The 13,464-nt window shown below is 42.8% G+C and overlaps 1 protein-coding gene across 1 annotated transcript in view; it reads left to right on the forward strand.

Annotated features, from left to right (window-relative positions):
* The first annotated feature begins 2,584 nt into the window (after positions 1-2,584).
* LOC306977308 (ephrin type-B receptor 1-like) overlaps positions 2,585-13,464 on the forward strand; it is a 99,013-nt gene continuing 88,133 nt past the window's right edge. The window contains exon 1 of the mRNA XM_079575572.1: positions 2,585-2,898. Within this exon, the coding sequence (XP_079431698.1) occupies positions 2,802-2,898 (97 nt within the window). The 5' untranslated portion in view covers positions 2,585-2,801. The remainder of the gene's footprint in view (positions 2,899-13,464) is intronic.

The following is a 13,464-nucleotide window of genomic DNA, read 5'->3' on the forward strand; positions in this document are numbered from 1 at the left end:
AAGTGCAAATACTTTGGAAATGAGAGCTTAGAAATGTGGGTTACATCAAGACAATACAGTCGACAACCAGACGAGCACAGTATCTTGGATTCTCCACCGCCATTCCCATTTACAGCATGCCTTTTAAACAAGCTGTCATTCTTTTGGATTCTGCCAAACAGGCAGCCAGATCCTCGCACAAACTGGGACTGTTTACTTTGTCCCCCCCTTTCCCTCCACCCACCCCCTCATTTTCACTCATCTGTGTATTTTCTCTCACATTTCATTAAACTGTCTGTCTGATTGTAGAAGTGGGTTATAGTTTCGCCCGGTGCCGCCGCTCCTCTCCTGTGTGCTTTACCCGTGCCATGTTCAAGCCTTTACGCGTGGCTCGGGCGCGAACTGACAAGGCGCTTTTGAATGACAGTTAAAAACTCAACAAAAGTTTATGCATAAAAATAACTTTGGAATAATCCCCCCCTTTTTCTTTTTTTTTTTTTGTTGCCTTCTTGTGGGACGTGAGCCGCACTGCATTATAAATAAACATGGGGGATGCTTTTGACAGGCACCACCTCCTTCGTCCTGCTGAGCGTCAAAATGACAATCCCGCATCAGTCTGGGGGGTTGGAAATTAATGAAAGAGGTTTTTTTTGTTTGTTTTTTTCCCCCTCATGCTGATTGATAAATTCAGATTCCACAAATAAAACTCACTGTTCACTGGCGTAAAGTGTGATACAAGTTCTATATATCTTGTTTTTTAATTGTCAAGGCCACTTTAATGTATTATTGTGTGTGACCAACATTTTTGTAAGTCCACCTGAATGACGTTGGCTGGTTGAGACTTAAATTTGCCTCTAAAAAAAAACAAAGACGTACAAGTAAAAAGAGGATAAAAAGGCATCCACAGTCTAAAGCCCTGTCTAGACACAGGAGAAGATTTATTGACTTCTAGTTCCGCCTTCACTGTTTGTTTATTATCAAAGTGACCATCGGGTTTAATCCCTAATGACTGGTTTATCCATGAAGAGAATGTCCTCGCTGCACTGCTGCCGAAGCTTTAACAATGGAGATAACAAAAAACCACCAGGGGTTTGACAATTGGTTTGTGCTCTGCTTGTGTTGTTTTTAATTGTTTCTCCCTCAAAGCAATTGATGTGCCGATTGTAATGGTCTGAATCATTTCTACAACCAACTCCTACAGGAAGGCAAAATGGCAGTAATGAGCCATCATGCATCAAATGTTGGCTTTCATTTTGACCCAGTTCCGGTGTTTCACTGCCTTCTTTAACTCATTAAATTGTCCAGAATCCATGTAATAATCTCCTTGGCTTTTGAGGTATTATTTGTATATATGTATCATGTCAGCCTCCTGAACATACATGTTTTGACCAAATTGCGATTTTCTGTTTCATTCTACTCTCCAATCACAGCTGTGGCTTTAGCAAACGCTAGCTCTGCCTCCAGACAACCTCTTGTCTTAAATCATCTCCATGAGGATAGGAAAGTGTGTTCTTCTATTTTCTAGAAAACCTACCAAAAGTTTGGAAGCGCTTTTGTTATGTATGTTTTTTCTTTCATTTCAAGACGGTTTACATTGTAGATTCTCAGTGAAGGTATTCCTGTAATTATGTTTTAAACACAAGAAAAAAAGTCAAAACAGATTCTTCAAAATAGCAGCCTTTTTGTTTTGATGACTACGTTGCGCGCTTTTGACATTTCCTCAATGTGCTTCACAATGCAAATGGTTTTACTTCACAGGACTGTTGGAAAATAGAATAGTTATTTCACCTTTTTTTGATTTCCTACGTAGTCCCATGTGTTCATTCATAGTTTAAAGCCTTCAATGAGAATCACACTATGTAAATAGAAGCCACTACAAAAAAAAAAGGTGTTTCAAACTTTTGACAGGTGTTGTGTCTTATGCCAGAAAGCAGGCAACTTCTCATTCGTGTCCTTTTTGGTCTTATGAAAAACAGAATTGACGTGGTTTGTACCTTTTGTCTTGTCTTTGAAACTGTTATTTAACATGGAAGGAGAAAAAGCAGAAACCGGCCAATAAAGTGTAGGCAGATTGATCTTTAAATCCAAATGCAGAATCTACCAGCACTAGGCTTGTGTTAATATCAAGCTCTGTTAAAAAAAAGCAAGATAATTATTTCTGTGTTTGAGCACAAATCTAAATAAATCGAATCCGAAATGTCCCGCTGAGATGAATATTCAAATTTCTCAGAGAGTCAAACACAGGCACTTTTCTAAACCAGGACTTGGTGTCGGGTAAGGGGAAACCACAACAACACTGTGCCGTCGCAGTTCACTTTACATTACAACACTTTCATAATAATGAGTCTGATTGATTATTTCAGTAGTTACTTTACTCTACACTAGAAAACTTCTCAAATTCTTCTCATTGTTTTTGGAGCTTTAGAACTGTGCGCCTGAACCTGAGCCTGGTCTGTTCTCATGTGGGCCGCTGGGTGTCACTGTGGCGATGCGCGCTGCGCACAGAGGGCGGGTGGAGGATGGCGGTCCATTGGGCATTCGGCTTGGGTCAGGTGGAAAGCACGGGTGATTGGTTTACGATCCGCCGTTCTCTCCTCCGATTGGCCCGCGAGGTGTAAAGAATCAGAGGGGGGCGAGGGAGCGACGATCCGCCGGCTTCAGTCCCATCCCGGTCCGCGCGCTAAACCGACTGTGTGCCCCGCGTGCGTCTCCGCCTGTGCGCGCTGAGATGTGACTGTCAGACGGGAGGAATATCACGAGATTCTGAGGGATTTTTTTTAATTTTTTTTTCTCCCCCCCCGTGACTGACAGCCCGGGTCAGGATGGGGGACATCTGGAGGGGAATGTCTGTGCCCGTGAGGACCACGAGGACTGCTATCCTGCTCCTTTGGGTGACCACTACGGCGTGCGCAGTGGAAGGTAGGTGCAGACGGGCAGACAGGGGAAACCACTTGACTGCTCAGCTGGTGCACATGGGCAAGTGAAGTGACGGGGGGGGGAGTTGGTGGTTACTTAATAGCTACTTTACGCAGCAATTTAAATTGTAATTACGCAGCAGCATAGAAATAAATAGCCTCAGGATATTGCCAACACACGTTTGGATTTTGTTTAACTTGCGTGAAACTTACCAGAAAACATGAAGGTAATGTTGATGACACTGAGATAAAATCCATATAATGTAGCAGTCATTATTCCAAATGTGTGTCTGTTGGAGCATGTGAAATACGCATAGTGAACAGTTATTACTATTTTGTTCATCATTCCCCTCTACTGCAAACAGTGGTTTATTTGTGCAGTGTTGTTCAAAGTGTTTAAATGATGGTATTTAGGTGTGTGCAAACAGTCTACTCCTGCCTTTGTTACACCCTGCTGCAAGGACCATTCATTTGGAGCCAATATGAATGATATTTATAGCTCACAGGTGCTCAGTGGCCATGTGTCCCTCTGCTGTGGCGCTTGCTCCTGACTGTCACAGCATCAGTGCTCTAGATCTTCTCCAAACACCTCCCTGTTTTGGAACACAAACACGCTGCTTTCCCTGATGCTGGGCCACTTCTTCTGAAATGCTCCTTTTCTCCCGTTTTTTGTGGTTTCCAGTCTGTGAAGCGCTGCTCCTTTTACTCTCTATTGTTTTTGCTTGGCTTAGGACAGGTTTACAGTGAAATGGGTTTGTGAGAGGAGAGATGTAACCATAAATCAGTGAGTTAGAACTGATTGTACAACACTGAGGCAGGTTATGTGTGGCCATGTGCACTGTGAGCGAGCCCTTCATCGTGCAGTGCTACTCTAATGTTTCATAGGGTCAAAAACATGGTGTTCCTGCGGCTTGAATTGTACCTCCAGCTCTATACGCTCAAGGCTTTTTGACCCTCAACACCTTAGACAAAGGAGCTCTTTACCTCTGGTCCAGTTCACGCAACATATTTTATAAAAGTTGGGTTATTTCTATTACCATTGGATGTATTTTTGATGTGAAATTCAACAGCTGAACTTCTATTGGGAAAGGTACAGTTGATGCATCGTTAGCCGATTGCATTGGTTGTCAACTGACGGGTCAAGTAGTTGTTGAACCACTTGTTTTATAGGTTAGCCTTCTGCTTGAATCAACATGACTGGAAACACTGTATTTTAATATTAAACTACAATTACATCGTTTGTGACAGAGATATTTTCATCATGAGTTGAAACCATGTTATTTGGGTTGCGACTTGGGTTTGCGGTGGGGACTGGGGCGACAGTGGTGCAGATAATAAAGCGTCGTCTTGTGAGCGGAGGATCGACGGTTCGAAATCCAGCACAGGTGCACACTGTTGTTGTGTCCTTAGGCAAGACACATCACCCACCTTGCCTCCAGTGTCTGACACTGGTGTATGAATGAGAGTGTGAATGGGTGAGTGGATTCCTTGATGTAAAGTGCTTTGAGTGTCTAATGAAGGTAGTAAAGCGCTTTATTAACTATTCATCCCAAAGTTACCACTAGTTAAGAACCACTGCCTGACAAGTATTGGCACGTGGGTTAATAAACTCTAATGTTGGTACAGCTACTTTATATTTCCCATGGTCTTAAATCAGCAGTGACCACTTTAGCATTAAAATGTGTGCACCGTAGTCGGGGACGATCAACTTTTGTCACGATCTGATACATATCACGATACCCAGGGGCCGATCCGATACGTATTGCGATACAGTAAGTGATATATTTACCTTAAAATGTGTAAAAGGTCATGTGTCCGCAGTTTATAAACCAAATGCCATTTGACATTTACTGAAGTGCTTAGATTGAAATGTTCATTAACACAAAATGTAACAAAGTGCTGTGTAACTGTAACTGTTGCTGGAAAACAAAGGAGTGTATGATAACAAATGCCTCCTAACACAAGTATTGAAAGTTTTGCGATATTTGGTAAAGTATCGATGCTTGGTATTGCAGCACAAATTCCAGCAATCCAAGTCTGATCCGATATTTTGTCACAGCCCTGGCACCTACTGTCAGGCTGTTCACGTTTTGGCCAATCCACTCACCGGTACATATGATCATGGTCATTTGAATAAAGTAGCGATATGGAGTACTGGGTGAATTCTTCACACACACATTATATTGAGTTGTGTCTCTGTGACAGTGTCCAAGGGCAAGGCACCTCACCTACGCTGACCTCTCCAATATAACATGCGCGACTGACTGCGCCAGGGATGGCATCTGGCTTAACAATTGTCCTGTGGCGTCCCACGAGTAGTGTTGGCACATTGCACAGACGCATCCTTCTTTAACACATCAACATAAACATAATTTGCTGCCGTAACTATGCCTTTACCAACTGTTCCACACATTGCATCCATCTGCTTCAGTCTCCTAAATCTTCCTTCAACTTGTCCTCTCCCGTCTCTCTCCTCCTGCTGTCTGCTCCGGCCCTCTCGGAGGTGCTCGATTGGCCCACTGCTGGGTTTTAATGGTGCGCGTAATGACTGACTCTGTAGCGCCTCTCCCCCAGTATAAGACTAATAAAGGCGAGTGTTTTGATGAAAGCAGCACTTGTACGCCGGTGTTGGAGAGTCCAGTGGGAGGTTGTGACAGAAGCACAGTGATATTAACGTGCAGAGAGGAGGTGGTGGGCTGTTCGCTGGTCACATTGGCCTTTTCATGGTAAGTACGCGCCTAATGAGCTGCTGGATTGGCTTACCGGAGTGTGTCGGTGTAAAACAAAGCCGCTGTTGACACAATGAGCGTTCTAAGCTCGGTGTTTGCTTGCACTTTGGAACCATTCTGGAGACATCCTACTGCTATCACGTTTAAGCCCCTGCATGTTTACGTTGCATAGGGTTGGCATAGTTGACTCAGCAGGTCATTTAGGGTCGTTCCCAAAGAAATGTGATCAAGGACAGAAGTGTAAGGGTCCTTGGTATGCCAGGGCAGAGACTGAAACATGCACCAACTTTGGATTGGCAATAGCCTGGCTTTAGCCATCCGTGGACTCCGGTCAATTATAATTTCCCTACATGTACGTCTGGGATTGATCTCAGTGACTGCGTTATATCGGTTGACGTTCTACCTACCGTTCAGCAAGTGGGGGGCGGGTGTTGTTGGGGACGTCAAGCATTTGCGCCGATTTGCGGGTTGTAGTTTCAATCCGTCCTGGCTCGACTCCCAAATATCCATCCATCCATTTTCTTCCACTCCTTACCTCCTCCAGCTGTTCTGGGGGGACCCCGAGGCGACACCAGGCCAGCTCGGAGATATAGTCCCACCAGCATGTCCTGGGTCTTCCACGAGGCCTTGTCCCAAACATCCAGAAATTAAAATTGAAGCCTTGGAATGTGCAAGGAATGCCCCCAAGAGTCATGATGGCTCGCTTCACTCACTCGGGCGCATTACGCCGCGACCAAACGCTAGCGAAAATCAGATCCAATCGTTTCAAAGGAGTTCACCTCTCCCACCTGATAACGGAGCTCGATTGAGAAAGTCCAGACCCTTATACGAAATGAAGCAAGTACAAGGTTGTGGTAAAAACAGGCTAGATTGGCAATTACAATGTCTTTCAATCTCTTCTGCTTGTTGCTCCAGAATGTGTCTTGATTTTCAGATTGACTGACTGACTGATTAAATGAAAAAGTAATCAGTTGTGTGTTCTGGCTTTATCTTAATTCTGTTGACCTTATTGTTTGCTACCTAAAACGCATAGTTGCCAATAGGTTGCGTTTACTCATAATGGTGTCCAAACGTTAAGTCCAAAGACCTAACCCCAACTACTAGCCTAATAACCAGGTCACACGGGAGTAGATTTTCTGTTTATAGATTTGTGTGGTCTTTGGAGTTACGTTAGACTCTGCCCTCCATCTGAGACTATAAGACCGTCAAATTCTACAATGCAACTATAGGCTGCAACAACAACATACTTGACACAACCGCACTGAGTCATAATGGCCATTTTAATGATCGCAATTAGAAAATCTCAGGGATTGCATTTTTCTGTGGGAAATATAATTAAAAAATACCTCTTCTGGATTTATTTTTATTGATTTTACTTTAACACCAGCTAATCTCGCAGCTTTTGTTGTCCTGTAGTATTAAACATGAATCGAAACCTCGTCCAACCCTTTTGCTATGAATGACTGTAGGTTGTGGGGGCCATAGCAAACCTCTTTTATTTTATGAAAAAATCCGTCAGCTATAAAAGTTCATGCACGATCACACTTCAAAGAGCAAAGTATATAAGTTGTAAATGCAGTTTTGACAGGGGTCATAGTACTGGGCTTGGCATTTTGACCTGTTGCTTTTCACTCTCTCAGGCGGACCAGCAAGCCCCCACAACACATTGAAAGCCTGACCCCCTTTTTTTAGAGTCGCCTAATTCTTACACAGTGGCATTACTGTTGGTGTGATTTGTTGCATGTTGCAAACTGGGGCAAAAGTGGAGGGACTCTTCTTCAGCAAACGTCCTGTCAGCAGTCTGCTGCAGTTAGACTGTTATCTCTGTGTTGTCTCTATTGTCTCATTGAATGTGGAAAGCACCTTGGATGTTAGGTACTTTCTGTTATTAGACATGTGAATGAACACATAAACTTAAAGTTCATTCATTCAATTCAAATATTGTTTTTTAAATTTTACTTTTTTGAGTCTCTTGTCAAAATAGACTCAATGAAATGATATTCACCTTGTTGCCTTTCTATCACTAATATGCCTGACGCTAACTATGGTGCTTGAGGAGCTCTGTGGTGGTGACATTACGTGAGAAAGGTTGTTATAATCAGTGACATATCAAATGATCCGCTGGCCACTTGTTGGAATACCCATCATATAACCCTATATCACACAACATATCAGTTTGAACTGAATTATCTTTCCAAACTATTCCTGTCTTTTTTCCCAGGAGCATACCCGCTGTGCCCTATCTGTCATCCCGGTGGAATGCGAAAGGTTAAACATCCCCCGATCCTGTTTTAGATGCTGGTATTTACGCGACACCTTGTAATTTGTGACTTTGTACGGCGTGCCTGTGTGTGCTACAAATTATGAACAAATAATCTCCTCAGGGAAGCCTTGCATACATTTATTAGCGATGGATATGCAGATGGGCTATGGCAAGCGCTTGCACTTGGGGACTGCATACCACACCGTGCTTCTCCAGCTCATCTTTTAAACATGGGCTTTCTATATTCATCAGCCGACAGGTTATCAACGTGACAGACACTGAGTTGAACTGGGAGAAAGTGGGATCCCTCCGGTCCCCAGGCGGCTCTTCTCCCATGTCCAGGATTCTCTGAATAACGCCATGTATGTGTCCGAATAGAGACGTCAACACACACAGCCAGAAGCAGTAACATGACAAATATATAATGCCACTCCAGCTTTTCCTTGCATTCTCAAAACTACTGTGTGTGTGTGTGTGGATCGGGAAGTTTGGGCATCTCTGCTGAGACTGCTGCCCCCGCGACCCGGCCCCGGATAAAGCAGAAGAAAATGGATGGATGGATGGATGGATGGATGGATCTCAAAACTATGACGGCCCCAGCCAGCTTACATTCCCCATAACCATCACTTGTTCCCAGTTCAGCTGTTTCCTTCCTTGGATCAATTCTGAAAGATATTTCTGAAGGCAAACTAAACTCAGCCACTCCCACAGATTTGGTGGCAATACAAACACAGACAGGTCACTAAATCCAAAGATCTTTTATAAGTCGATTCATTTGTCTATGAATTTAAATGATTGTTCTCGGGGGGTGGGAAGTGGGGGTTGGGAGCACAGGGAGGGCTGGAAAGGGACGGCGTTCAGCTTCCTGGCAGCCTGGTGGACAAAACTGTTCTTCAGTTGACCTGAACTGACCTGTGGATTCCGCAGTCTCCTCCTCCTGAAGGCATTCCCTTGAAGAGACTGTGATGGATGCGGAGGGCCCCTCGTGATTCTGACGGCTTTTTGCGGGTGAGACGGTGCACCACATGGCCAGACTGCTCACCTCACTCCTGTAGTTTGACTCGTCTCTGTTGCTGATGAGACTTGATGAAGAGGTTTGAGTCGTACATTGGAGTGCAGTCATGGGTCAGCAGAGTGAACAGGAGGGGGCTCAGCACACAGCCTTGGGGAGCCCCTGTGTTCAGTGTGATGGTTCTGGAGGACTGACGCGTACAGCCTGTGGTCTCCCTGTCAGAAAGTCCAGCAGCCAGTTGCACAGTGATGTGTTTATCCCCAGGTGGAGCAGTTTGTGTATTCGCTGCTTTGGGATTATAGTGTTGAATGCTAAGTCTAAAAACAGCATTCTAACGTAGGAGTCCTTTGTTTCCAGGTGAGTGAGGGCTATATGAAGCGCAGTGGAGATGGCATCTTCAGTTGAGCGATTGGACCGATAAGCAAACTGGTATGGGTCCAGGGTGGGATGGAGAACAGACTTGATGTGGTCCATGACGAACCGATTGGAGCACTTCATAAGAATTGGAGTGAGTGCTACTGGGGGGTGGTCATTAAAGCAGGAGGGTGGTGACTTCTGTGGTACCGGAATGATGGTGGTAAAGACTCTCAAACATCCTTCTGAAACAAATATATAACCCCCTTCACATTTGATCAACAGCGACTAGAACATCGCCTGTTAATCTGACAGACGTTCACGCTGCTTCTCTGACTTCTGTGAATTTAGGCCGTTTTCATATTTTCATATTCATGTAAACTAAGCTGCCATGGATGTTTTAATATGGATTGGTTAATCCGCCTGTCAGTCCGCTTGTAACTCGCGGAGATAACACTGGATCCTTATATAGAATAGGAAAAGTGTGTAGTTTGGCTGGCGGGTACTCTTAGACCACTGTGGAGTAACATAATGCTGTGCGTCGTTTCCCAATGCCCTTAAATGATAAACTGATTTTGTTCTTAAATAGATTTTGAAGTTGTGATATTTAATTTTATTGTAATTTCTTGTAGCTCAGAACTTTCCCTCCGCAAAGAATGCCTTAACTCAGTCATTTTAAAGTTTTCTATCTAACTATCTGTTGGTCACAATGTGGTTGTTGGTTGGGGGATCCCATGTTCTGTGGTCCAGCCCCCGTGCCCTTTGCACATGTGAGGTCATTTTTCAGCTGCTGTTCCCATGTGGTCCTGCTCCCAGCCTGACTCTACTCTGCAGTGACGGCAAAAAGCTATTTTGGGAGGTCTTTTGAGGCTACGTAATAAGGTTGTTCTGTTGCATCTCCTTAGTTATACTCTGTCAACAACAACAACAACAACAACAACAACAAGCATCATTATTTCATGCAAGCAGGAAAGACTACAAGGTTGCAAACTAGTTATTAATTTTCTACCCCTCAGTTTAGGTTTGGAGTTGAATTCTCATGTTCTCTACTGGTCAATTGAAGGAATTCATTTTCATTTCTCGCTTTCACTAACCGTGTCACCTTCATTGTAAGGTTGCTGAAACGCTTCACCTTCCTTGCTTGTCAGTGTTAATTTTGACAACATGTTTTATTTTAGTTTTAGTCTTAGTCTTTTGACTAAAATGCAATTTAATTTTAGTCAAGATTTAGTCAAAACAAACTTTTCAATTTTAGTCTAGTTTTAGTCGACTAAAATTGCATGTCAATTTAATCGACTGAAATTAAGACTAATTTAGTCGACTTTGCATTGATAATATTCATTATAATCATATTTAATCTTGTTCCTCTGCTTCATGGAGCTTCTCCCACATGAACAAAGCTCAGAGCTGATCCTTTGGCAGAGAATTTACATGATCTGAGGCTCTTTCAGACGGTCAATAGAAGTTTGGATGATTTTAGTCTCTCCCTTTCATTTTTATTTAGTCTTATTTTAGTCGACTAAAATATCTGGATATATCTGAAAATATATCCAGTATGATCCAGTATCCAATATATCCATATGAAAAATATCTGGATATTTTAGTCATAGTTTTAGTCTCATGAGAAACTTTGAATTTAGTTTTAGTCGTCAAAAATAACACTTTGATTAAAATTAAGACTAAATATTTTAGTCGACGAAATTAACACTGGTGGTGAGTGAGTTGGATTGGTTGTGGTCACAGAGACTGTTTGTACAGATTGGGTGCCACATTTCACCGCCAAAGGTTAAAGCAAACGACTGCTGACCTGCTATACAGTGTCAATAATTTATAATACTTTCATTCAACATTGAGGAAGTTGTTGAGGTGATCTGACTGTATTTTGAACTTGGTCGGTTCTGTTATAATTCTTCATACTCTGGAAAAGCCATTGATACTATGCATTCCTCTGACTGGACCACTATTTTACTCCATAATTCTATACAATAGGAATAACGTGTCGTATTACACAGGCAGGCTACTATGTCCCATCTCTATTTACGCGCTTCTGTTTGATGGAATTTGTGCCCCACAGAGATGTGACTGGTGCACTACTATGGTCCACACTCCAGCTCACTTCAAGCAGAGTGTTTGCTGAGACAGGATTAATAACTTATTAAATAGTGCGAAGCCATATCCTTGTCTCTGAGTCTTCGCGCCTTAGCTGTGAATTTTCACACAGTCCGCTCTCCTCTTCCTGTCTTAAGGAGAAACCTGTTGGTCCACCGCAGCACTTGTGAGTCATGTTCCGTTTCGGTGTGAATTTTGAATCTTATAAAAGTCTATACCAAATGTGTGGGTCAGACAACATGACCTTTGTGTCTTCTTTAATATTGAAATCTGTATAATGGTTTTAATTAAAATGAGTGCAGATGCAGGCAGTGCTTCGAAAGGTGTCGGCAGAAATCACCTCCTCTACACCCTCTCGCATTTTAGCAATGAAGGGTGCTGTGTATATTTCTTTTTTAACAGTGTTCAGTGTTCATCATTTCCCAGATATCTACTTTTTTGTCGTTGTAGTTACAGGTTTAAGTAGATAAATGAGCAGTGGAGTATTTCTATTTTTGTATTTATAAATGTAACTGAAGAAAAATATGTATTTGACCCATCCTTCAACCAGTGCTCTCATCTTAACCTCTTAACCCCCGCCTTAACCGAGCACATTTTTTCCAGTTCAGCTTTACCCAAATCTAGAAGCTTCTTGACTGGAGTTAACAGCTCTACAGATTACAACATTTAAAACAATGCGCCTGGCACACCCACCCATATATATTATATATTAGGACTAAATAAATAGATGTCAGTTAAAGGCTAGGCTAAAAAGGTGGGTCTTGAGCCTGCTCTTAAAAACATGAACGTTCTCTGCAGCCCTGAGCTCCTCCTCAGGTCGTTCCAGAGGCGAGGGCCGTAATATTGAGTCTTTTTGTTGACTTTAGGAATAACTAGGAGACCCCTGCCGGAGGAGCGAAGGGGCCGTGAAGGTTCGCAAGGTAAAAGCAGTTCTGAAAGATAAGAAGGACAAGACCATTAAGACGTTTAAAAAACATTAAAAGAACTTTAAAATCGATCCTGAAACACACGGGGAGCCAATGCAGCGATTCTCAAACCGGTGTAATGTGGTCCCGCCTCCTGGTCTTCGTCAGGACACGAGCTGCTGAATTTTGTAAAAGTTGTAAACCTGAGGCACCTCTTTTGGGAAGACCAGAAAGCAGGGCATTACAGTAGATGATACAACTGGTGATATAAGTACGGTGGCCGAGAGGGGTCACAACAAATACAAGCGCCACAACAAATGCAAACTCTAAAACAAATACAAACGCCACAACACAACAACTTAACGAAAGTCACAACACAACAACTTAACGAAAGTCACAACGGAAGTGACTGGACAAAACGAAGGTGACTGGAGACAGAAATGATTAGCAGCTGAATACACTGTTATGCTTTATACATTGTAAAGTGGATCAAATACAGTGCCTCTCGTTAGTATTCATACACCTTGAACTTTTGCACATTTTGTCATGTTTACAACCCTAAACATAAAGATTTTATTTTTATTTTTTTACTGAACGTTCACACACAAGTAACAGACAACTGTGAAGTGAAAGCAAAATGATAAATGATTCTGTTAATTTTCAAAAAATAGAAAAGTGAAAAGTGGGACGTGCATAAGTATTCATACAGCATTTTCTGAGTGCATTAAATTGCCTTTAAAACATTCCTAATGACTCCAGAATGTTCACACCTTGGCCTAACGGTTAAATAGAGGTCACCTGTGTGTAATCTACTCTCAGTATAATTACAGCTGTTCTTTCAGGCCCTCAGAGCGGTGGTCGGAGTGTGTTGGTCACTGAACAGCATAATGAAGGTCAAGGAGCACCAGAGAGGTCGGGGATAAAGCTGTGGAGAAGTTTAAAGCAGCCTTAAGTTATACAAAGATTTCCCAAGATTTGAACATCTCCCGGAGCAACTGTTCAATCCATTGTTCGGAAATGGAAAGAGTAAAGCACCACTGCAGACTTACCAAGACACAGTCACCCATCTAAAATATCAGAGCGAACAAGGAGAACACTGGTCAGAAAGGCAACCAAGTGCCCCATGATAACTCTGGAGGAACTGTGAAGTCCTGCTGCTGAGCTGGGGGAAACTGTACATGGGACAACTATAAGTCGT

This window comes from Gobius niger (assembly GCF_951799975.1).
Source record: "Gobius niger genome assembly, chromosome: 17".
NCBI lineage: Eukaryota > Metazoa > Chordata > Actinopteri > Gobiiformes > Gobiidae > Gobius > Gobius niger.